General features: G+C 37.6%; 2 protein-coding genes and 1 pseudogene across 2 annotated transcripts in view; all 3 read left to right on the top strand.

The window, feature by feature from the left end:
- LOC105144017 (BTB/POZ domain-containing protein KCTD9) overlaps nucleotides 1-22,227 on the top strand; it is a 46,029-nt gene that overhangs the window by 15,034 nt on the left and 8,768 nt on the right. The window contains exons 2-3 of the mRNA XM_011052648.2: nucleotides 3,654-3,775; nucleotides 3,867-4,043. Coding sequence (XP_011050950.1) covers nucleotides 3,654-3,775; nucleotides 3,867-4,043 — 299 coding nt within the window. The remainder of the gene's footprint in view (nucleotides 1-3,653; nucleotides 3,776-3,866; nucleotides 4,044-22,227) is intronic.
- LOC147909583 (general transcription factor II-I repeat domain-containing protein 2B-like) lies at nucleotides 548-3,036 on the top strand (annotated as a pseudogene).
- On the top strand, nucleotides 7,261-8,744 carry LOC147909584 (uncharacterized). The gene is made up of 4 exons (XM_087407216.1): nucleotides 7,261-7,264; nucleotides 7,365-7,439; nucleotides 7,708-7,870; nucleotides 7,945-8,744. Exons 1-4 carry the CDS (start codon nucleotides 7,261-7,263, stop codon nucleotides 8,135-8,137), a joined length of 435 nt encoding a protein of 144 aa, XP_087263342.1. The 3' UTR covers nucleotides 8,138-8,744.

Raw genomic sequence — 22,227 nt, forward strand, 5'->3', positions numbered from 1 at the left:
AGAAAATTCTAAGCTATTCACCGAAGGCGTTTTTGTAAAAAACTGTATTATTGAAGCAGTAAAAGCTTTTGGTAATTCCTTAACTCTGGAGGAAGCAATGAACATTCGTCTTAGTGCAAGAATTATAACATCAAGAATTGATGATATCAGTGATTATCCCATAAGGGATAAATTACCTTTTGAAATCATGTAAATATTTTTCTTCGCGCCTTGGCGAAAGCACATTCGACACATGAGTCAATTTAATATTTTTACTCGCATTGTACAAGACGATTATTCATGTATCAAGGAACTTTTAGATTTCGTCGTATTACGTAACACAACGACAGAACTCAATATTTTTTTGACAGTTGAAGAAACTCTTAAAAAATTTGACATAGATTTTAGTAAATGTTCTTCAATTACGACTGATAGCGCGAAAGCTATGATAGATTTAAAGAAAGGATTCGCCGGTCAATTAAAGCAATGAAATTTAAATATTCCCATTATTCACTGCATACTACATCAGGAAGCATTAGCCGGTAAAGTTGTAAAACTTTCAACAGCTATGGAGATCACTAAAATAATTAATGAAATTAAAGGTGGACATAAGTTCCTTACTAACCGATAATTTAAATTATTTCTTGAGGAACATAAAGCTGTTACACAGATGTCTTACTTTATTGTCCAATTCGTTGACTTAGTGCTGCGAATGTTTAGAAATATTTTTTACGATAAGAAAAGACGTTCTCCTTTTCCTGAAAGAAATGAACAATTCAAAATTTCACGAATATATCTCTTCTGAAAGCTATGACATTTCTTGGAAGATGTGAACTCGCTTTTATTACTGATATAAGTAATCAAGTTAGGCTTCTTAATTTAAAACTGCAAAGGACGAATCAAAATATTTCCCAATTAGTGCGTCACATTGATTCTTTCCGAAGAAAATTGCAGATATTAAAATCTCATTTAAATGATATTTTTCACTTTTTTCCTTCTTGTCAAATTCTTCTCGAAGAACATGACAATAATTGCAATTTCAAAGAATACATTCATTTTCTAGATTCTCTTATAGACGAATTTGATACACGGTTTACTTGCTTCAAAAAACTCAGAACTGAATTAATTCTTTTCGAGAATCCCCTTACAATTGAAGGACAGCATCTTGACTTGCAAAATAAATTATGTGATTTGCAGAACGATATTGCACTTAAAGAAATTGATGCCGATTTTTACAAAATGTTGGAAGAATTATCATAGATTTCGGACTTCAAATTCATTCCATATTCGGATCTACATATTTATGTGAGACATCCTTTTCAAAACTTATAAAAAATGAAAGATGTTCTATTTTGAGCGATGATTCTTTGCTTCGTCTTATGCGGCTCGCTACGTGTAATATGCAAATCGATGTTTCTGATCTCTCCAATAAAAGATTCCGAAAATCAGAATAAGTATTTTTCATTTCAGTTCGTTTTTATTTAATTACTTGGTCGTTCATCATTTTTATCAGTGGACTATCCCTTTTTATTGGGGATATCACTTAAAAAAAACCCGTCAAAAATAGTACCCTCAAAGGTGACGTGGAAAATTATTGAAAATTCATTGGATGCATTCATTTTGAGCGCTTACCCGTTGCTTCATTCTGTGTTAATTATATAATGAGTGAAAAAAAGATAGAATGAAGTTTACAGCGTGAGCGTCCAAAGCGTGCGCCCCGTGCACCTCATGTCTTTGAACGTTAGACGCTCCTAAACGTCGAGCGGCATTTGGACTGCGCGCGGGGCGAATGGTGAGAGTAGTGGTAGGCGGAGCCTCGAAAATCGACCGAGAAGTGCAAATTTTGCCAAGCCCTTCTAGTCAGATGTTGTAAACACTGCTGTTATAATACAAATAATGTTACAAATTTGAAATTAACTAAAATCAATAAAACATCAATGACATTTCAGTAGTAATTTGAATTTGTTTTGAAGGCCCCTACAATATTATGGAAAAAATTGTATGGTGCTATTTACAAAATTTAAGATGACTTCTATTTTTTATGAAAAAAAATTTTTTTTTATTTTTTTATCGCGTGTTTTAGCCTGTATAAAACAGATGAATATTCACCTTTTAACTTTTTTTTTTAACTGTCGAAAGTATCTGAGAAATTGTAAGGATGGTGAACACCCTATGTTTTATATGTATAAAAAATATGTGTAAAAATATATGATTTTGATGAAATAATAATAATATAAAAAAAACAGTACATTGCTGACTACACTATGAATCAAGAGAATAATTTATTTATCATTAAGTTGTAAGTTATAATTAGGGAATGGAAAGTTTTTTAAAAGTACTTTTTAAAAGGAACTTTTTAAAAGTAACAAATTACCGAATAGAAAAAGTAACAAGTTACTTGTTATCGATTTTTAAAAGTAACTCGTTACAGTTACCATTACTTGAGAAAGTAACTTTTTCGTTACTTTTTTAAAATCAACTACAATCACAGCCAATGGGTACCTAGGGGCTTTCTAATCTCAAGCGCTATAAGTGGCTTGCGTTCAATCGAACCGTATCTAATCATATGTGAGGTAACGGTAAAAGTAACTATAAAATTCATTACCGTTACCAAAAAAATGTAACTACGTTAGTTATCAAAAGAAAGTAACACAATTAAAATTATCACAGTAAAATTATCAAAAAAGTAACTTGTAACTGTAATAAAAATTATCAAAAAAGTAACTTGTGACTATAAATTTCGTAATGAGTTACTTCCATTTCCTGATTATAATATTGTACTATTAACGAGCTGACAAATTGTTAAAAGGAAATGTAATAGAATGCCACTCATGCCAAAAAATACTATTACGGGCTTAACAAACAGAGTTTTAATGTTGTCACATCCTAGCTTTCACGAAAAAAATTTCCATAGAATAATCAACATCTTAGTAAACAACGGATACTCCTTAAAATTAATTTTTAATATCATCAAAAAAAGATTGTTCAAAAACTTTAGAGATCAAAATGACAATGAAACTCACACGAATAAAAAACAGACAGACATAAAAAATATAACTACATTTTTCACGATACCTTATATTCCACCTATCTCAAAAATTTAAAAGATTTTTCAAGGACAATAAAGCAGTTCGATTCACTTACGGGGGATTAAACAAGCTTAATTCTTTCATTAAAATTAAAAAAATTAATTAACGTCACTTTCACAAATCAACGTGATTTGTAAATGTACAGATGGACATAGAACTATTAGACTCATTATATCATGATCTATTTAAAAAAAGTTTGACATTTCCATGTTTTATTTCCTATAGTTATCGTATATAATTTTTACATGTTTGTATCTATTTACTTATTATTATTTAACATTTATCCTTAGATTTATTCGTTCGACCCTTGATTAAGATTGAGAATTATCTGTAACAGTTTTGTTTCAAGTACTTTCTTAAATAAAGAAATAATTGCCCCTGAAGGTTTTTTCATTTAATCTTGTAATATTTTTTATTGTATTAAATTATACTAACATAATTTTTTTACAGTTGTATCTATATTTCTTTTCAAAGTAATATATTTAATTGAAATATTTAATTTCAATAATTTATTATGATATGGTATTTGAAATATTTATTGTAATTTCAGTAATTTATTATGATATAGTATTATATTTATTGTAGGTGTTGGTAGTGACTCACTCGTTAGATGAATTATTAACGGCAGCTAGCGCAAAATTTGAAATAACTGCAAAGAGAATTTTTACGTCGCAAGGTGGTGAAATTGATGATATTAAGCTCATTAGGTAAAAAGCTTGTTTATTTTTATATTTTATTTAGACATAATGTGTTAAAATTTTTTGGATTAATAAAATATTTCTCAATTTTTCTTTGCAGAGATGATGACATTTTATATGTTTCAAATGGGGAAAATTTTATACATATAAGTAAAATTTTGAACCATAATCAACTAAGTAAGAATTCGGAATGGATTACATTAAATGTTGGAGGAAAATATTTTACCACAACTAGGAATACTTTAACCAAAAAAGAACCTATGAGTATGTTAGCAAGGTATATTATCTGTCTCTTTTTCTAATTAGTCAGTTTCTATTGGGATGTATACAGTTAAATGTGTGCGTGCGTGCGTGCACTAATTTCCTTTAAATTGATATTCTCATAGTTACTTTTTTAAGATCAAGTGAAAGAATTAGTCTCACCCAGAACAAATAAATCATGTAACGTGTGATAAAAATATCAACACTAAATCAACATAAAGGATATTCACATAAACATTCGTATAAATATCGTTTTATTGATTTAACATTAAAAGGACCGAGGTAGCCAATTTGGCTTCTCGCGAAATTCAAACTAATATAACTTTTTCAATTTTGTGATATCCTTTTGTGACTTTTCATCATTTTTCATGTTCTTAAGTTTAGTAAAAAAATTTGCAATTATATAAATGGTTGAATTTTTATTTAATTGTCTACCTAAAAAAATCGTTACGCGTTAGACCCAATTTGGCTTCTTTATCCGATCCTTGTAGTGTTAAAAAATATAAGGCGTATGACTTTGCTTATGCGGTTTTTTTCCGAAATTCGAAGCTTTATTGTAAAAAACTGGTTATACATTTATGATTCAAAGTATTGTCCATCACTGGCCACTACTTTTTCCCATCTTTCGGGCAGCATACGAATCCCGCGTCGAAAAAACTGGCTCATCTTTTGAGGCGATCCACGAATCGATCCAATTTTTGACCTTCATAAGACCGGAAGTGCTGGTCAGCCAGATCGTGTGCCATTGATCGAAACAAGTGATAGTCAGAGGGAGCAACGTTTGGAGAATACGGCGGGTGGGGTAGGACTTCCCATTTCAACGTTTCCAAGTATGTCTTGACCACTTTCGCAACATGGAGTCGAGCATTGTCATGCTGCAAAATCACTTTATCGTGTCTCTCGTTGTATTGCGGCCGTTTGTCTTTCAATGCTCGGCTCAAACGCATCAATTCGATACTGATCGCCTGTGATTGTTTCAGTCGGTTTTAACAGCTCATAATATACTACGCCGAGCTGGTCCCACCAAATACAGAGCATGATCTTGGATCAAGAGTCTTGATCAAGTAATGCCTTCAATTCTGCATCTTCGAAAATCTTCTCTCTTCCACCGCTATGTTGGTCTTCGACGTGAAAATCACCGTTCTTGAAGTGTTGAAACTATTTATGACACGTTCTTTCACTAATAGCGGCTTCACTATATAATAAATATTTGAAAGCATTCGATGAGCCTCAGCCGCAAATTTCTTCATATTGAAGCAGAAAATTAAAACCTCCCGCAAATGACAAGAATTTGGCTCGTAAACTGACATTTTCAATCGAGAATAACTTTATGATGCAGACACAAATCGACTAATGTTTCTATGGGATTATGTTGACAGATGCCCAAGTTTATTGTGTGACGTCTATGATCTATTTATTTCGATCACCACTTACCGCTAAAGCTATCTATACGAAAACCGAATGAGCAAAGTCATACACCTAATATAATATGTGTTTCTACCCAAGTGTCAGGTCATAATCAATCACAAAGTTTTATATTCAATACAAAGATTTATATTCAAATTAAGCCTTGTCATTAATACAATGGTTATATTTTAGAATAAACTGTCGTTGCTTGTGGGATGGTCAAACATTAGCAGAGCTTCATGTTTAATAGTTTATCCAATAATACAGTTCAATATAACAGTTCAACGAAAGCATGTTAACTTTCATGTCTCACTTTAAATTCACATTATAGTTAATTGATATTCGTTCTTTATTATGTAAGTCAATTTTATTATATAAACATCGACGTTCATCGACAGTGAAGTACATTCCATAATTTATTGTTGCAATTGTTTTTTTATTTATAAATTTCTATTGTTTTTTTAATCAGAATTTACTATTTTATTGTTTTTATTGTAACAAGCTATTAAATTAAAGTCTTCAAAGTGTGTTTTCTATGGCTAGTATACATTTTTGGAATTTAAAGTGAGGTAGATATACTACGTTTGTTGAAAGCGAGAAATAGAGTTCTAGTGCAGTCTAGTGCAGGAATAAAAAACATATCATTTATTATTTGACTATAAGCACCTCACTTACAAGCTTTACATCTATTAGTTTTACATCTAGAAAACGACATACTAGTGATGGGCATAATTGACCATTCTGCGAAATTGAATTAAATCGATTATGTTGCGAATCCAAATCGATTATAATCAATTATTCTTTTGAGATAATTGATTAATCAATTTATAATCGTTCAATTAAAGCTGTTTTCTTTTTTATTAGCCTATTGAAAAGCAATTAAAGTAAATTATAACTGAATTAAAAATCTTCATTTCTTTATTCGTACATATTTGCGTATAAACTTCTTTAGAATACAATTTTTTTGTAATTAAAATGTGTTAAAATAAAAGTTTTTTTAGAATACAAGTTTAGATTACTTTTTTAGATTACAAGTTTGTAATTTTTATTTAAAAAACTTAAAATTTTTACATTTTTAGGAGACAATTTCTTCATTCAGAAATAATATATCCAGTCGCAGAGAATAATCGTTTTACTGGCACAGAACTGTCAGAAGTACATAAATATTTCTTCAAAGTTATTAGATAAATTTCTAGATAGATTTCTAATTTTCAAATAATGCATCGGTTCTTCAAACAGATTAATATTTGGATATGATAGAAAGTTTCTAACTAAAATGATATTGTTTACACTGCACAAGATGAAAAGAATTTTCTATGAAACTAAAGATATCAGTAGACTTAATGCTCAAATGAGCATGAGGGTTCACAGTCTGTGTGACATTATATAGACAACACATGTGTGTGGCTACTTCGGCCGCGCTAGATCATCGACTGATAGCGTTAGTCGTGATGTTGTAAATTGTTCCTGATTTGGTATTGGATGTAAGAATTTAGTAAGTTTAGATCTAGGTGTTTTAAACCTTAAGGCTCCTGATTACTTAAAGCCATGACATATAAAAAAACTTAAGACGTAAGACTTAGTAAGCGAATCGACCAATCACAGTCAAGCAGTAAAACCATTTTGAACTTAAGACTTAAAATTTAACGTTGAAAAATTTCGTAAGGATGAAATTCCTACGTCTTATGGCTTATGGTCCTTATAGTTAATCAACCACAAGCGCATTTCCTTCAAATTCCGAGAAGCGCACTGGTATATACGTGTTAAAACACGAAAGCACAGTTTGTTTTGTAGATTATATTTCAGTGTCAATAACGAAGAAAAAAATGGGTGAACATGAGTATTCTTCTTAAGAATATTCTTCAGTTAATGATTTAAACGAAGATAATCAGTTTAATGACGGGTTTAATCTAAGAAAATATTCATAAAGATAGTGATGAATTATTAATAGATGCAATAAGAGAATATCCGCATTTATATAATTCATCTCTAAAAGATTACAAATGAAAGAAAACTTGTGAAGAGAAATTGCATTATTAATGGATATGTTAAATAAGATTTAAAATTGTATAATTCTTTATGATGTATTTAATGCAAACACACACTACACACGCACGCATGCACGCGCGCACGCACACGCATACGCACACGCACACACACACACACACACACGCACACGCACACACATACGCGCGCGCGCGCGCACACACACACACACACACACACACACACACACACACACACAAATATAAAAGATAAAATTATTATTATAGTTGCGGATTGTCAAAATCGATGGTTACGTTTATATGAGCAATTTACCAGAGAAAAACGATTTCGAGAATTAGAAACGCGAAGTGGTAGTGGGGCCTCTCGTCGCATCACATTTACTTTATACAAAAATATGTTATTTCTGGAAAGTCATATTAAAAGAAGAAAGTTAGATTAAATTAATTGCAAATACATAATAAGTGAATGCTTACAAAATAATAATAATTAATTTTTATTTTCAGATATTATTCAAATGTGACTAATTCGATTGTAAAAATTCAAAAAATTAATTCATCGAAACTGAATACACTATCTCAAAACATAAATATGGACACCATTGAAAATGTACCATCTGAATTCATTTCTGGTACAAAGTTAAATAATTCTCTTTCAAATTATCTGTTTCGCTACAACGTCCAAAGCTTATCAATTTAAATACTAACTCCGCATTGCATCTTCATTCTAATACTGTGCAACCAAAAATATCTACAATACAATCAGAGATAACCTGTAAGACAAATTTTACCTGTTTCTTCAATTCTTGAAAACGAGGCATTTGGAACTTGTGAACAAGTACAGAAATATAATGATTTATCACAATGTGAACCTCAATGTGAAAATGGTAATTTGTCCAACAAAAGTCAAAATATTTCAAAAGATAGTACATCATCTCTTGCACCCACATTGCAAAAATTATAAGGAAGTAAACCTAACTAGAAAAATAAAAATAACACATATTTGGAACATTCTCTTACAATTTTAAGTGACTCTCTTCAAAAGCGTATGAATAATCAAGAAACTTCTCCACAAAGTATTTGGTATTCTCTTACTTGATCCCTGATAAAAGCTTTGGTCTGTTAGTACCAACAGAATTAGAAAACTCATCCGAACCCGAGAAATCAAAACGGAAACAAGCTATTGTGAAAATTTTGTATAAGCCATGTACATAATTGTACTTCGGTGCAATCATATTATATGTTCATATAAGCTATAATAACAGTAACAATATATCTAATAAAATTTGATGTCTCCAATACCTGAAGATATGCGTTGATTCAATTTGTGTTATAAAAATTTCATATTATTATATACTAATTCTACATTTATCCGTTTTTGTCGACAAATATTTTAAGTGTGTTAATTGGCTGCAGAAGAAAGAGGTATTCAAATCTTTCTATTCTATAACCAATCAACAGACTTTTTTTTTGATATCGGAGGGGAAATGCCTAACGCATACCCCGGGTAAAAGAAGAGAGCTTGGGGTTATGTGGGGCTTGTACCCACTAAAACCCCTCCGGGTGTCCTGAACGGGCCATAGCTGAGGGGCTCCCAGGAACGCGTGCAGCATTCTTCTTCTGGGAGTCCCTCTGGCCAGTCGACTGTTGCCGAGTCAATCCCTCCTGGGGTTTCGTCGGAGAAACCGCCCCGGGCGGCGCGTGGCACGGACTGCCCGAGTCGGACGCTGGAGGAGACACCACCCCCGCGCCCGCTCCCCCCCCCCCTGGTTGTTGTTGGGGGGACGGGAATTGGAGATTCCGGTCCCCAGCGGCGGCGAAGGAGAGCCACGGCCGCCCGCGGCCCGCTCCCTCTCTCTTTCGGCTTCCTCCTTCTGCGACATAACCTGTTCGCAGAAGGAGGAGAATGCCTTCCAGGCGCTCTCCTCACCGACTATCGCTCTAACGATCGCCGGCAGGGAGAGGTCGCCCCCTCACGGACCAGGACACCGCGCTCGTCTGGCCCCATGGCACACTGTTGAAGGAATTGGCGATGTCGAGAGACCGCCAACGCCACCTCTCCGCCCGCGGTCATCTGCTCCGAGAGGGCACGGACCTGCCTAATGGCATCTACCATGGATAACCCCTCTCGGAAGCCGTATTGACCGCGGGACAGGTTAGGACCATCCCGGGACAGGTGCCGGACGATGCGGGCGGTGATGATACGCTCCAACAATTTTCCTGCATCGTCCAGCAGGCATATAGGCCTGTACACGGAGGGACTCTCCGCCGGCCTGCCCTCCTTGCATAGAAGGACAAGCCGAGCCCTCTTCCACGACTTGGGAAAGCTTCCCTCTTTGAAGCAGCTCGTGTAGAGCTGCCTCAAACGTTCACCCATGATTGGGGCCGCGGCGAGCCAGACCCTACCGTGAATGCCGTCGGGCGCCCGCGGCCTTACCCTCAGGCGGGCGAAGGCCTTCTCCATCTCCTCCCCGGTGACGCTCAGCTCCTCCGTCCATCCAGACGAGGGACCAGCCCTCTCCGGGATGTCTTTCTCTGGTGGGAAAGAAGGCGGCGACCACGTTCTTCAGGAAATCGAGCGTTCAGAGTTTCCGCTATCGGGGGAGCCCACGGACGAAACTTCTTCGTTACGATCTTGGGGCCTCCCCCACGGGTCCAGGGAGGAGACGAGCTCCCGCCAGGCGTCGGTCTTCGTCTTCCTTATGGCCGTCCTAAGGGCGCTCCTTGCGTCTCGGAGCATTCCGGCGGCCGCTTCTTTCTCCTGCCGCCTGCGGCGTGTATACATCCTCTTGGTAGCCACGGTGGCCCGACGTAACCCGGCCACTAGTAGGCCATCCTTCTCGCCATTGGACGGCAGCGGGGCATCGACGCATCGCACGCGCGCGACATGGCGCGTCCTCGAGCTATTCGACCTCCTCCACCGTGTTGATCAGGTTTCGTTCCGGCCAGGTGGAGGAGAGGAGGCTCACCTCGAGAGCGCCGGGGTCCAGCTTTCGATCCATCGACGTTCCACCTTTTGTCGGTGTCTCCGCGGAGGTGGATATCAGCATTCGGATCAGCCGGTGATCCGACAACTCCCCCAGAGAGCCGGCGTCCACGTGCCATCCTCTGATCCTGATGGCCACCGCGAGGGTCACCCACGTCAGGTCGACGATGGACTCCCCTCGGGCCCTCACGAAGATGCTGGCACGGCCTCTGTTGAGCAAAACGAGGCCGTGCTTCGCCGCCCACAGCACGAGGGTGCTGTCACTCCTGGAGTCGATGGATGAGGAATCTCACTCCAACGCGTGGGCATTGAAGTCCCCAACCACCAGTATCGGCCTGGAGGAGCGCCGGCGCATGTGCTCCCCTAGAAACTCCAGGGCGTCCTCGAATTCCCTCCTACCTAGGCGAGGAGGGAAATAGCACCCCGCGACATCGATGGGCCGCCACTCTACTAATGTGAATCCCTTCCCCGCCGATATGGGAATCATCCGCGCGTGCAGTCTGATCACCGCTACTCGACTCAGAGAGTCCCCCGCCCAGTTGGGGTGACTCTCCAGAAGTCGATAGGGGTCAGCGGCGATGGCCAGCCCTCCCTCCCACTCGGCGAGGCACTGCATGAGCATGTTTTGTGCCCTGGTTGTGCCGAGTGGTTGAGGTTGGTCTGGGTGAGGGCGCAGGACATTATTTGGTCTCTCACTCCTCGTCTTCCCCAACGTCCATCTTGTCGATCTCATCAGTCACCGTGGTTGTCCCCGGCACGACGGCCATCTCGACGTCAGCCGCGGCTGACGGCACTGCCACCACCGTCGCCGCCGCCGATGCGGTCCCCCGAGAGGCGGCCGAGCCCACGGCACGCGGGGCAATCGACCTTTGCGCGACACTCTCGCGCCGCATGGCCGATGCCCCCGCACCGGTAACAACACCCGGAGCGGTCTACGGTGCTGGTGCATCTCTGCTGCACGTGCCCAGCTTCCAGGCATCTGTAGCACTGTAGACTCCGAGCCGGTAGCAGAGCCACTCTGCAACTCGACCACCCTACTCTGACACGGGAAGCGGCCAACAGTTTATTGACCGCCTCTACAGGGCACCTCGCCCAGCACGATCCCAACCAGTTGGGGGCTCTACTGACGTTCCCCACTTTGAATTCCCCGCGGGAGATGTCCACAGGCCCCCGCGAGTTCTTCGGCCACCTCCGTGGGAGTGGCCGAGTCATCGAGGCCGGAGACCCGAATCTCGGCCGTCTTCGACAGACGGGACACCCTCACGTCGTCCCGATCCGCGAAGACAGCCAACAGCCTCTCAGCCAGAACATCGGCTTTGGCCCTCTCCGGGCCCCTCACCTCCCAAATGAGGGCCCCGGTAATGGCCCTTCTAGGACGCAGATCCTCGATCTCCACATCTTTCAATGAAATCGAGGATCTCGCCTTGCCCACTACCTTCTGGTACTTAGTTGGATCGGCGCACGTCAGGGTGATTGCCGTCGAATTGAGTCTGAGCTTCGGAAGGGGAGGTCTCTTGTCAGAAGCTTTGGGGTCTTCGGCGATGCTCTCCTTCTTCGTTCCTCCGCCCGTTTTCGCTCCGCTCCCCCTCTTGGTGGGAGCGGAGGCCCCACGTTTTGCACTTTTAAGCGGCCGGAGCCATCTCGGCTTTTCTCGCCTTGGCTTTTCCCGCCCTCTTGGCCGTCTTTGAAACGACCTGTGCCCAGATCGCCTCGTTGCCATTTTCCGTCGCGCGCATTTCGTCCCAGGCTGATTGGGGGACCTTAGTCGCGGGGGGCGGCAAGTCCTTCCTTGCAGCGGGAGGGGACACGTTGGACGTGCTCCCCTTCGCCTTGGAGGCGATCTTTGCAGTGACACTCTCCTTCGCCAGTTGAGCGGGAGGCTGGCCGCCCTCCATTTGGTGGGTGGTTGCTCCTCTCTCCTGGACGGGGGATTCATTTTGGGACCGCGTCGTCATCGGGGGCACCCCCATCTCCTACAGGAGGCGAGGCAGGAACCGCTCGAGGACCCGATCGAGGACTCCTCTGGTCCTCGTCGTCCCCCCCCGGCGGTCTTCCCCTTCTTCTTTTTACCGGCGGGTGCGACTTTATTCGTTACGACCGCCAGAGGTTTCAGTTGCTTCGCAACCCCCTGCAGAGGAGGCCTGAAGTACGGTGTCCTCAGGTCCTCCTCTGTGACCACGACGCGGGGTCGCGGCTCCTCCCTCTCCGCGGAAGCGGCCCGTCTCACCGCGTTTTAACGGGGCTGTGGGCACCGGTCGAGCTCTCGAGGCCCGATCATTCCATGGTCGAGTCCCACTCGAGAGCCGGCGCCCCGTCTCGCTCCGACGCCACCGTACAGTGGGAGGTCGATCTCTCTCTCGCGCTCCAAAATCGTGTTCCTGGAGCGAAGGAGCACTAGCTCTCGATTGAGCCTTCGCCTCTCCTTCGCCCAGGCCCCCGATATAGAGCGGTCGGCTCCGCCGTCGACCGTCAGGCCGCCGTCCGCGCCATCGTCCGCCCTCATCACGACCGAGCTGAGGGCCGCGGACAGCTTGGTGTAGGCCGACCATAAGTCCCTCACTATGTCCTCCTTGATATCGCGGGACTTCTCCACCGCCTTGGCGATGATGCCCAACTCGCGCGTTGCCACTGCGGCAACAGCGCACAGGGATTACTCGTCGTATTCAAGAGCGAGCTCGTCGGCCTTCTCCCTGGCCCTTTCGCAGAGGCATAGAGGCGGGTTCCACCTCCGGGTCAATAATGCCCGGTGGTCCCTTCGTAGTTGGCCTTTGCCTTTTCGGTCCTCTTCGCCCTGGCCTCGGCCATAAACTTCCCCACGTGATCGGAGTTCAGGGTCGGCCTCCCTCTCGATCGTTTCGTCGTCTCCTCGGAATCCGAGGAGGAAACCACAAAGTCGGCCGTTTTCTTTCGGCCCTCCCGGTTTTCGCCCCCGAGGGATCCCAGCGAGGCCGTCGATGCGGTCCTCGAGAGGGCACTCTCTGAGGCGACAGCCTCGACGCGGACTCCGATCCTGCTGCAAGCAGGGCTGGACGAGAATTTCCGCCATCCTCTGTTTCGCCCGTAATTGAGCGATCGTCCGCCTCGACGCTCTTCGATAAGCGTTCTTCGTCCACGTTGTTTTTTTTGAGATTAGTGATATTTTGTATTATGCCCACGGCCCGCAGCGGCTCCGCCAGCCAGGGTGTACCCTCACCCTTCCCTGGAACCTGTCCAGGAGAGGGGGCCCCCGGGGAGCTGACATATGGCTCGGGTCCCCGGAATGTATCATCGGGGACTGGCCTTCAGCCCCTTATTTCCCGTGAGCGGATGTGATGCAAGTCCACTCACGAGTTTCGGAGGTTCCTCGCCTCCGATCACGAGGGCACCGCTGCGGATGGCGCCACCCGGGGCGGCCCCACGGATGGTTCAGGTCACGGAAGCGGCGCCCCTTCCGGACCTTAGCCGCCGTGGCGACCAGCAATGATATCCGCCAGCCGATGTTCCGCTTCGAAAGGGACGCCGTCGCGGAGACACTGGGCTACTACTTCTCAGCGTCCCCCCGGTCCCGGTCTCGGAATACGTCCGAGCGGCCCAGAGGAGCGGAGACCGCGCACATTGGAGAGGATACCCGTCCGAGAGGACGAGACCTCCAGGAATCCCTCCCTCGAAGAAAGAGAGACCCCCTTGGGGTGCCGGACCCGGCGTACAGACTCCTGTCGTCACGGAGGAGTCCGTACGGGTTGCTCTTAGACCTCCACGAGCCGCAAAGCGACTCATGGGGGAGCCTCCTCACCACGACAAGGTGGCAATCCACGAGGGAGAACCAATCAACAGACTTGATAAATTTATTGCATGACAAAAACGGAAAAATGTAGAATTATTATATTTTATATTTAATTTATCACTTGTAAGACTGACATTTTTAAGTTTAATTTTTATTTGATTTTATATATTTTATATATATATATATATATATATATATATATATATTGTATTATATATGTTTCGTATAAGTTATAATAGTAATAACATAATATGATTTGATATCTGCAATATAAAAAAAATATGCGTTAATTTTTGATATGAAAGATTCAAAATATGCATTAATTTAAAGCGTTTCCGACCCGAACGGATTTGCGCAGTCTTAGGTTGGATTATGCTGTACTATTGATTGGCATTACAAGCTCAACCAATCTAGTAGAGCATCCAACTCAAGTCGATGTAAATGCGCTCGGGTCGAAAAAGTTGCTAATTAGCGTGTTATGAAAAATCCAAAGTATTTTTCATTTAGTGACACAAGTCGACTCAAACATCATTCTATCTTTCTTGGCATTCAGAGAACAAAGACATAACAAAGACAGATACATTAGTGTTTACTTGTATCATCAAATGAAATATTCAATGATATGCGTTGACTTAATTTGAATGAAAGCTTCATTTCTTAATACTTAAATCGTTACTTGAGATCGACAATTTAATATATAACTTTTGTTTGATTCTATTTTTGTCTTTTAATATTTTATGTTTTATTTTGTCATATCTCAAATTTATGATTCTAATTTCTAAAACAAAAAATTACTTACGTATAAACTTGTATAAAATTGAATATGAAGTTATAAAAATTAATATATGAAAAGTTATTTATAAAAAATCAACACATTTTTATTAATTTTTATTATAATTTCTAAGTAAAAAACATTATTTTTAAGTATATTCGCTGAATATTAATATAATTAATCTAATCTATCTTTAATAAGACTTGGATAACATATTTTGTACCACTTTTGTCCAAAATTAAAACAAAAAAATTTAATTGAAAATGAGAAATATTAAAAATTCAAATATTTAAAATCAAGACATTCTGTGATTTGCACGTTAGTTTTTATGAAGCTTTTCATATAACACTTGTAGCTCAATATTTCTATGATCTCTCGAAATGTATTAGGTGTTGGAATTAATTCGTAGCGTTTTTTAAATGAAAGAATGTTATTTATTTCACATGAGCATTAAAAAATACATTAATGAAAGTACTTCCCATCACTTTCTACTACTTTTGACCATCTTTCGGGCAGTGAATGAATACCGCGTCGGAAGAACTGTTCATCTTTAGATGAAATCCAGGAATCGAACCATTTTGTACAATCTTCGTAAGATGTGAACTTCTGCTCGCACAAGCTATGAGCTAATGATCGAAACAAGTGGTAGTCGCTAGGTGCAATATCAGGAGAATACGGCGGGTGCGGTAGCACTTCCCATTTAAGTGTTTCCAGGTATGTTTTTACCGGTTTTGCAACGTGTGGGCGAGCATTGTCGTGCAGCAAGATGACTTTATCGTGTCTTTCGAAGTATTCCGACCGTTTTTGCTTCAATGCACGGCTCAAGCGCATCAGTTGCCGTCGGTAGAGATCTCCAGTAACGGTTTCATGCGGTTTTAGCAGTTCGTAGTATATGACACTCTTCTGATCCCACCAAATACAGAGCAGGAGCTTTGAGCCATGGATATTGGGCTTTGCCACTGATGTTGATGGTTCGCCGGGCTTAACCCATGACTTTCTGCGCTTTGGATTGTCATAATGGATCCACTTTTCGTCACCGGTAACAATCCGATGCAAAAAACCTTTTCTTTTCTGCCGTTGAAGCAGCAGTTCGCACGTGAGAAAACGTCTCTCAATATCCCTTGGTTTCAATTCATATGGGACCCAATGTCCTTCCTTCTGGATCATGCCCAAACTTTTAAGACGTTTTCCTATTGTTGAGAAGTCAACTTCCAATGACGTAGATAATTCTTTAAGTGTTTGACATGAGTTTTCATTGAGCAGTGCCTGCAAATCGTTATCTTCAAATTTTTTCGGCTGACCAGGTCGCTCCTTGTCATCCAAGTCGAAATCACCAGCTTTAAAACGTGCAAACCACTTCCTACACGTTTGCTCAGCCAGAGCATGTTCACTATACACATCCACTAAAATACGATGAGCTTCAGCTGCACTTTTGTTCATATTAAAGTAATGAAGCAAAACTCCCCGCAAAAACACTTTATCTGGCACAAATTTTGACATATTCAATGAATTATACAATATTGTTATTTATGATTTCAAGAAAGGTTATGTACGGCAAATGACGTCCTATGATAGATGTTTACAATGTATACAGAACTATAGGTAACAACGAAATAGTGTACTGCTTGTGCCATCTCTTGTAAAACGCTACGAATTAATTCCAACACCTAATATATTATCATTTAAATACATAATTGTTAATTGATCACATTTTAGCATTATAATAAACATTATATTATGATAAGAATCCAGATAGTCTATTTACATTATTGCTAATTGTGAAATATCAATAAATATTCGGTCTCGCAATATACTATTGACGAACATGTTAACGTTATAACAGAACTTGCTTATTAAAATTTAATGCTGGTGTATTAATAAAGAATCCATTACAGATAAGTTTTGTCGTTGTACAACAAAGAATGAGAAGTGTTAAACACTAATTTAACATAACGATTTATAATACTAATTATAACATAACGATTATATGGCGATAGTAATTGATTGAATAACGAATTACTCGCGAGATTTGTGTTGTTTTACATTTGTAAATACAGATATACATAAATGTTTTGGATAATATGTCAGTGAATAAAATATTTAAAACTATACTTATTGAACATATTATCTGTAACGAAAAAAAATGAATGAACATGAATATTCTTAAGCCCGGTCGAGTGCGCAATCTCGAAATTATCGAATCGGATTGATAGGACGTAAGGTCTTAAGTTTTCTGTGTCATGGCTTGTTCAGGTTAAGTATTACTGCTAAGTCTTACGTCTTTAAATTTTTTTATATGCCATGACTTTTAGCCAAGAACTCTGCGTTGATGGTGGCAACACAGAATCAGCGGTCTGGCAAAACCAGTAACTACACACTTAAGCACGAGCCCATGTCCGTATGCTCGTCTGCGGCGCGCCGAGAGTGAATAAGACAGCGAGCTCCTTCTCACTTGTTTTAAGCGATCGAAAATGCTTTCTCAGCAATCTCGGCGGCCCTAGGCATCAACAAGGGGGTATTCTAAATAACATATAAGTTTTAATAAATTGTAGTAATAGTACCCCTCTCATTAATCCAGAATAATATAAATCATGTTAAAACAATTTACGAGATTTAATTGTTTACGATTTTTCATGCGCGTTATATAGTATATCTTTTCTTCATAAACTCGAGTAGCAAGAATAGTTCAGTAGAAGTAGAATTTTACTAGAAAAAAAATTATAAACTAACATTTCTCTTCACGAAAGTCTCGAAAGGCCATCAGAAAACAAATGCGTATGTTTGAGATTCGAGATTTGTGAAGAAAATATGCGACCAAAAATCGAATAGTTGCAAAAAACACGTTTTTCGTTTATAAACGAAAGATATTGATTGTATGAAAAAAATTTTTGTATAAAAAATGTATTCGAAATACCTACAAAATGAGACGTGAAACATTAAAATCGATCTATTAGTTCAGTAGAAAAAAAATATAAAAACACTGAAAAAGGCCTTCTTTCACTTGCTCTCTGTTCATTGAGATTTAAACGCAAAGTTTTAAAATTTTTATAAAATGCAGCCTTTGTAATGACGGACCGTCCTGCCCTGAACAAGCCTGAAATGTTCATTAGTTTTTGCAAAAAGCTATTTGTTCATTAAAAACCTGTCTGCGGAAAACTTATTTTCTTTATCTTTGAGCAGTCACACAGCAATTTACAGAGGTTTTTTTTTTTCAAGAGTTGCACTATTACGTATACTTCATAACACAACGATTTTTTGCAGTTAAACTATTAAAAATATTTTTTCGCAATAAGTTTATTACAGTTTTTTAAGATTAACTTGGGGAATTTTGGGGGGATTATTAACATTTCAGATCAATTGCGTTAATGTCGACAACCATATCGACACGTAATTATTATTTCTGAAATTAATTCATTCGTTTGAAAAATATATATATTAGTTCAACATCTTAATACTTAGACCGTAATGGCGCTTCGGATTTAAAGTAATGTTATTTAACATAAACGGTCTTGTTTCCATCTTATTGTTAAACTATTTGATTGTAATCTTATATTCAGCATTTCCGAAATGATCCTCCTACTCAATTGTCCTTTTCTATCTAAGATTCTTACGTTCTCTCATTCAAATTCATGACTACGTTCCAACCTATGTTGTGTGATTACAGTATCAGGACTTTTTTTGATGTCATTTCTGTGTTCTTTTATTCTCGTTTTTAGTTATTTGTTTATTATAATAGTTTGATGTATAGTTATGTTTATTTCTACGGATAAGGCGCTTGATTTGTATATGTATATGTTGTATATGTTGATTGTATATGTGTTGTATTTATATATGACGGTCATTGCGTATTTGACTTCCATCTGGATAACACATGTGACGATTACATATTTTATATTGTTTCATTTTATACTTTTGTTGATAATGAAAATGTGTGTCTTGTAATCGTACCTTTTATAATTGAAATGCGCTTTGAACAACTGAGTTGATCTGTGAAGAAGGAGGATGGATGAAATAAGTATTCATTGAATTCATTATAATGTCTGATAATAATTATGCCTATTGTATTCTTTAGTTAGTCACTAAAGAAGCGAAGAGACAGATATTGGGCTATTCCCAACCAGACAGTAGGGAGATACTTATCCTCGGTCTCACATAGAGCATAATTTTAACCTTTCAACGTTTTCCTGCCTATATATTTATTATAATGTTATACGAATTGAATGAAGATGATTTGAAGTAAACCGAAACGGTTTTAAGAAGTTTGTATTGGAAGTATTTGTTTTTAATATATTATGTGAATTTTTAAGATTGTTATATAAATTGCGCACCAATTCCCGCGCTGTGTAACGCTCTTATTGTCCATAAATTATTGAATAATTTTTGAATTTCGAGAGCCCGATTAACATAATTTTTGGATTTTAATTTTGTTAATATGCATCATATCAAATAGCCGTATGAAGCATTCGATATCTGATTTCATTTTTCTACGAATTAAAAAAAAATTGCCTTCCGATTATTAAGAGCCGAAATAACAATTTTTTTTCCAAAAATCATCGTGGCTCTAGTTTTTAAAATTAAGAGTTCCGTCTGACACCAATTTATCAAGGAAGAATTGAATTTGCTATTAAAAAAATCTTAAATTGTAATATATAATTATAACAAACGTGGTTTATAAATCAAAAATTAACAAAAAGAAGAACATAAAACATCACAAGATATTCTTCGTGATTATATATTAGGTGTTGGAATTAATTCGTAGCGTTTTACAAGTGATGGGAAGTACTTTCATTAATGTATTTTTTAATGCTCATGTGAAATAAATACATTCTTTCATTAAAAAACGCTACGAATTAATTCCAACACCTAATAATTACTTTTATAAATAATTTGGACGTTTTGGTCATAATCTGGCCATCTTCAGTAAAATTACAAATATCTATAAAACACAGAATTTACATAAATTTAATATTAAATTCAGCGATCATAAGTATAAATATACATCAACGCATTCTTTCCTCTTGTAAGAGTACATCATAAAACGTGGTTGCAGAGCCAATTATCATATTGCAAATTATATAGAACAAGAATTGCCAAATTTTAATTTAAAAAATTATAATATCGTTAATATCTTCTAGTCAATTTAATAGGAATTAACAATTCGTTATCTGTTTTACAGACAAAATAATGAATCTTAAGCACTTTTTTCACGCAGATGGAAATTCATCGTGACATTGTATATTATTATTTATCCATACCTTCATGTGTCCGCAATTTATATGTGCATCAAAAGTTTAGATTATTCTAGAATTATTTTTAATTTGTTTTATGGATATTTATAATTTTACTGAAGATAGCCAGATTGTGTGATTTGACGAAACGTCTAAATTATTTATAAACGTAATTATATATTAAATATCATAAAGAATATCTTGCTATAGTTTTATGCTCTTCTTTTTGTTAATTCTTAAATTGTAACCATGAAATTTTTAGTTTAGAAAATTTTTTCTTTTTTGAATTTTTATTTTTTCGGTTTACTAAAAAATCACGTTTTGAGTATGGAACGCATATCTGATTAACAAATTTAAGTCACATTAACTATGTTTCTTTATTTAATATACTGTAAAAAGTGTTGTCAGTTGGACAATTAAATGTACGGAATTATCAATACAAAATTGTTTTTGTGAATTTAATTGCAGATGCAAATATGACATATGTAAAAAAATAATAAATAATTTACCAAATGTTAGTGTAACTGTTGAATATAGTGCAAAATATATTTTTCATGTAACACTAATTTATTTTTATAATTGCGAAAGATAGTGTTATATCTTTAACAGTTATGCTAACATTTGGCAAATTACTATTAATTATCTGTTTACATACGTCATTTGCATCTGCAATTAAATTTAAAAAAATCAATCAAATACTTTTTACAGCATATTAAATAAAGAAACATAGCTAAAGTGATTTAAATTTGTTAATTAGACATGCACTCCATACTCAAACGTAATTTTTTAATAATAAATCGAAAAAATAAAAATTCAAGAAACAAAAAACTAAAAATTTCATGGTTACAGTTACTTTGTGAAACATTTGGTTAAGCTATTTGTTTATATCTCGTCTAGAGCTATCTCAGATTAAAAAAAATCAGGTTTTCACGTCAATTTATTGTTGAGAAAATATAAATTTAGCAAACTTTAACGCATGAAATCAAATATGCGTGAATCGCCAAGCGGACCGATCTTCCCCTCGACCGGCTTCCCTCCAGGATTGTTTTGTTAAAACTTTTTTTTTTAAATGTTTAAAACATGTTTCAAACATTAGATTAAATTAAATATGCTTTTTTTTAAAACAATTTAAAACAAATGTTTAAAACGTTATTTTAAAAAAATGTGTTTTTAACATTATTTAGTAGAGAAGAAAGTGATACTCCAATTACATTTTACACGATAACTTGGTTAATGATGAATATTTAAAACTTGATAATTATATTCATTAAAATGTTGTTGAATCGATTCTTGACTCAAAATTGCGAAACTATTAATAAAAATGTGGCAACATTGCATAATGGCAAATCGAAGAGAAATATGGATGATAATGTGGCCTTCCATAAAAATAGTCTTAAAAAGTTAGTTTTGCTTAGAAAACAGTAGTTTAGTTATAAAATTAACAAAAAAGTAGAGTGTATTGCAAAATATATGTATATAAATGTATATACATGCATATGTATACATATATCTTTATGTATATAGGGTATTTAAAATAATGATAAATCTTTTGCATAGAGGCAGGATGGACTAAACTGAGAAGAAAAGTGTTCTATCATTTTACAATTTTCGCAATGATTAACAAGATATTAATTGATAAAAATTGCTGAAAATTGATTTTTAATAATTTTTTACTCGAATGCTATCAACTTTATAAAAAAACTGCAACAGACAACAATTGTTAATTTTATCCTCATAGAGCTCTAAGAATTTTTTTAGAATTTTTTCAGAATTTTTTAATACTGTATATTCTTATATTGATAAAAATAAGAAAATACTAAAGAGTTAAGAAAGTAAGAAAGTATTAAAAAGTTGATAAAAAATTCTGAAAAAATTCATAGAGTTCTATGAGAAGAAAATAAATAATTTTTGTTTTTACAATTTGATAGTAAAGTTGATAAGTATTTGAGTTAAAATTATTGAAGATCAATTTTCGTCAATTTTTAGCAATTAATATCTTGTTAACTATTACGAAAATTGCAAAATGGTAGAGTACTTTTCT

This window comes from Acromyrmex echinatior, chromosome 6 (assembly GCF_024713525.1).
Source record: "Acromyrmex echinatior isolate Ae372 chromosome 6, ASM2471352v2, whole genome shotgun sequence".
NCBI lineage: Eukaryota > Metazoa > Arthropoda > Insecta > Hymenoptera > Formicidae > Acromyrmex > Acromyrmex echinatior.

Coding starts and splice junctions, on each gene's coding strand:
- LOC147909584 (XM_087407216.1), top strand. Junction 7,440..7,707: donor ATCTCTAAAAGATTACAAAT/GAAAGAAAACTT, acceptor TTATTATTATAG/TTGCGGATTGTCAAAATCGA. Junction 7,871..7,944: donor AGTCATATTAAAAGAAGAAA/GTTAGATTAAAT, acceptor TTTTATTTTCAG/ATATTATTCAAATGTGACTA.